Raw genomic sequence first — 3,512 nt, forward strand, 5'->3', positions numbered from 1 at the left:
AATTAATGAATATGTTAATATGGGGTACAGCAGAATAAGGACTATGCATCCATACAAGCAGACAGATGACTGGTATTGATATATTTCAGGGGTCTGTGCTGAAAGTCACATAATTGGTGGTATGCCCCAAAATAAATCCTTCTGCCTGCATTTTAGAGTTGATATGTTCAAGTAGGTTACACATTGGCCTGCTATTTATTTATTAATGAATATGTTAATATGGGGTACAGCAGAATAAGGACTATGCATCCATACAAGCAGACAGATGACTGGTATTGATATATTTCAGGGGTCTGTGCTGAAAGTCACATAATTGGTGGTATGCCCCAAAATAAATCCTTCTGCCTGCATTTTAGAGTTGATATGTTCAAGTAGGTTACACATTGGCCTGCTATTTATTTGTTTGGAAAAAACAGGCTAATATTTTTGCTAATATCAACTAAGTAGTGTATGGAAAATACTTCTAAGACTTCCATGCCATGTTAGCATGGAATTGTTAGTCACAGATTGCTAGGAAGAAGGAAGTGTTAGCAGCCAGTAAGAAAGACCAAAAGGAAATCAAGTATCAAAAATAAGGGATGCTTATCCTCTACCTTCTGTGACTAAGTCAAATTCCTCACGTAGGAGACTGGAATTTTAACTGCAGCATTTCAGGTCCACAACGGAAATTTCTCTGCTTGTTCTCTAATTTTCAAACAAAGTGTTCTTTGGATAAAAATTTACCTGAAAAATATCTACCCCAAGTTTTTGAAATAGCTTCTTTCACAAATACAGAAGTAGTTAAAATGGGATTCAGCCTGAAAAGAAAAGGATGCTTATGCTTTTCTAAAGCTACCAGTACAAGAAATTCCTGAATGCTGACTTCCCAGGCACTTACTAGTGTCTAGTTTTGGGCAGACAGTTTTATCTCACAGTAATTGAGCTATTCAGCATTTATTGTGAACAGAGATATTATAGATCATTGTCCAAATGCTTCAAAAAGTTTTCAAAATTCCAACAGTGTTGAGTATTTTCTTAACAGAATCTGAGATTTGGGAAGACTTTTATGGTGATCTTCTAAAGAAAGCAGCGTGGGTCAGTAGTTTCATTTTCAGCTGAAAATACATTTTGTTCTAAACAGTTTCCTCCTGAAATCTACCCCTTTGCTTCCTGCCTCCTTCTAGCAAGTCCAAATGTCCGAGATACTGTGAAGTCCTTCACTTTCGTGTTCACATTCTTCTACAATCAATCTTTATGAACTTACATTGCATTCCAATGCAAGCCTTGCTCTAAAGAATGGCAAGCAATGGGAAACTACGAGTCATGTGAGAGAGGCAGAATTGATCAGAAACAATGAGCCTGCACTTGCAGCACTGCCCTTGGAGCTGCGACGTGAAGTGTGTTAGCACGGAAAGTGATGCACACTAAGTAGATGTGAGGAGCGGTTTGATTTCTTAAACAGCTTCCATAAAGTCTGTATAGTTGCTTTTGCACACATGCACACACACATACACCCTCTCCCCAAGAAACATTTTGGCCTTCACTTTAGCCACCTAAAAGCTTAGCTTTTAGCCATCTAGTTTGACTTTACTGGACACTCCAAGAACAGATTTCTGGATAGACTCTCCCTGTTGTTTCATTAACACTATATAATTTTTTAGGATTTGAAAATATGCAGTTCATTTTGGTCCACTTACTCTTTAAATGTTCTTATTTTTGCCTCTAGCAACTGATCATTTGTTTTGCGGCACTGTACTGAAATATTTAGATTGCATGTGTTGCAAAAAGTGGGTGGGGGTAAGGCCAAATGAAACTTTGTATAGACGTACTGCATAGATTCCTTGAGTCCCGGCAGTGCAACTTTTTCGTCAGTTCAAAAGTTTGAGATCAAATAGAGCAGACAAGTCTAAAAATACATAGACTTGGAGGTCTACAGATACATGGACCCATTTACAGCAACCCAAAGTACAAAAAATATAGCATCTAAGTAACAATGGCTTTTTACACCGATTAATTTGACTCTTCGGTTGGTTGGTTGGGTTTTTTTTATATATATACATGACCTTTAAATCCTGCTTTTATTAAAATAAAAATTACTCGGTAATAAAGATGACATTATTTTAACACAGTGCCAAAAAAAAAGGATGTTACTGACTAGAGATAAGGGAACTTCTAAACCAAATGAGACAATGCAGGGTATCAGTGGCATTCAGACTGCTGGAAAGTGAGACTCCACATTAAATTTAGTTTTTCTGTTGCATCATTTCTGAGTTACAGTTCTTTAGAGAACTGTCTATGCTAAATGAGTATTTTTAATGAAGCCTTATTGCCTTTGTCAGGAAAAGTCCATCAAAAGACAAAACCCCACTATTATTTAGATTAATGCTGTTCATAAGATATAAATCAATGCATTAAAATATTTTCCTTTTTACATTTAAGTAAAAAAAAAAAAAACAAAACCAAACCAGTAACATTCAAATTCAAATCTGTCAGACAGGCTATTCTTTTGCTTGTCCCAAAAAAAAAGAAATGTCAGCTGAGTGATGAGAACAAAATACAATATTCTCAATCTCTTCATAAATAATTATCAGGCACCAGTGAATTATTTGTTCAGACAAGAATGTACTTCATAGATAGATATTCAAACTCTTGAAGGTCTCTGGTTTAAAAAAAAAAAAATCAAGAAAGAAATACCGAGAGAAAAGCCTTTAAAATTTTCAAGGCTTCTTAATTCTTCTTAAGAAAACCATAATCAGAGTATTGCATAGTATTTAATTACCTCCAATCAAATATGCATACACCACATATGGGGAGAGGGAGCCGGTTTAAATTTAGGAAGAAGTGAGGACAGAATTACTTTAGTTTAGGAATTAAGTCTGTATACCTCCTTAAAGCAAACAAGTATTCTTGTTCTAGTTCATAATAAATAGGAGCTGTGAATAGAAGTCACAAAAATCAATGAAATATTTTACAGAAAAAGCATCTTCTTCTTCAAAAGTATTCTTTTTCCTCTATAGCTTCAGCATGAACAACACAGTTCCTACACTTACACATCAGTATCAAATATATGAAAGCCTTAGTCAAAAAAATAGGTTTGGGGTATATTTGTCTATGCTTATTCATAAGACGAACTTCAATTCGTCTGTATTTTTATACATATGCATTTAAAAAGAAAACGTGGTACATTACCATCCTGCATTCTCCAACAAATTCCGTGCAATGGGTTGAGGCACTGAGCAGCTGTAATAACCCATGCCTATGTAAGACCTCCATATCTTGTTCTTGCTTGCAATATTGTAGAGAGTTTCAAGGATTTCATTTTCACCTAATTGAAAAGAAATTATGTCAGAAAAATACAGTTACATGTAATGCTAGCAGTTTTTAACTGAAACGCCATGTATCCTTTAACTGAAATGCCTTGAAATGCAACATTGGTGATGCGAGCATAAACAGTCGCAGAATACAGTGCAAACCAACAACAGTAAAAATAAAATAATAAGGTGGTAAGATATTCTGGGAAAGTTTAAATTCTG

The 3,512-nt window shown here is 35.2% G+C and overlaps 1 protein-coding gene across 1 annotated transcript in view; it reads right to left on the reverse strand.

Annotated features, from left to right (window-relative positions):
• The window catches only part of LOC104081051 (glycine dehydrogenase (decarboxylating), mitochondrial-like), a gene marked incomplete at its 3' end in the record, with an annotated part of 19,813 nt that extends 16,508 nt beyond the window's left edge, over nucleotides 1–3,305 (reverse strand). The window contains exon 1 of the mRNA XM_009583644.1: nucleotides 3,169–3,305. Coding sequence (XP_009581939.1) covers nucleotides 3,169–3,233 — 65 coding nt within the window. The remainder of the gene's footprint in view (nucleotides 1–3,168) is intronic.
• Nucleotides 3,306–3,512: the final 207 nt, after the last annotated feature.

Source organism: Fulmarus glacialis, unplaced genomic scaffold (genome assembly GCF_000690835.1).
Source record: "Fulmarus glacialis isolate BGI_N327 unplaced genomic scaffold, ASM69083v1 scaffold8208, whole genome shotgun sequence".
Taxonomy (NCBI): Eukaryota; Metazoa; Chordata; class Aves; order Procellariiformes; family Procellariidae; genus Fulmarus; species Fulmarus glacialis.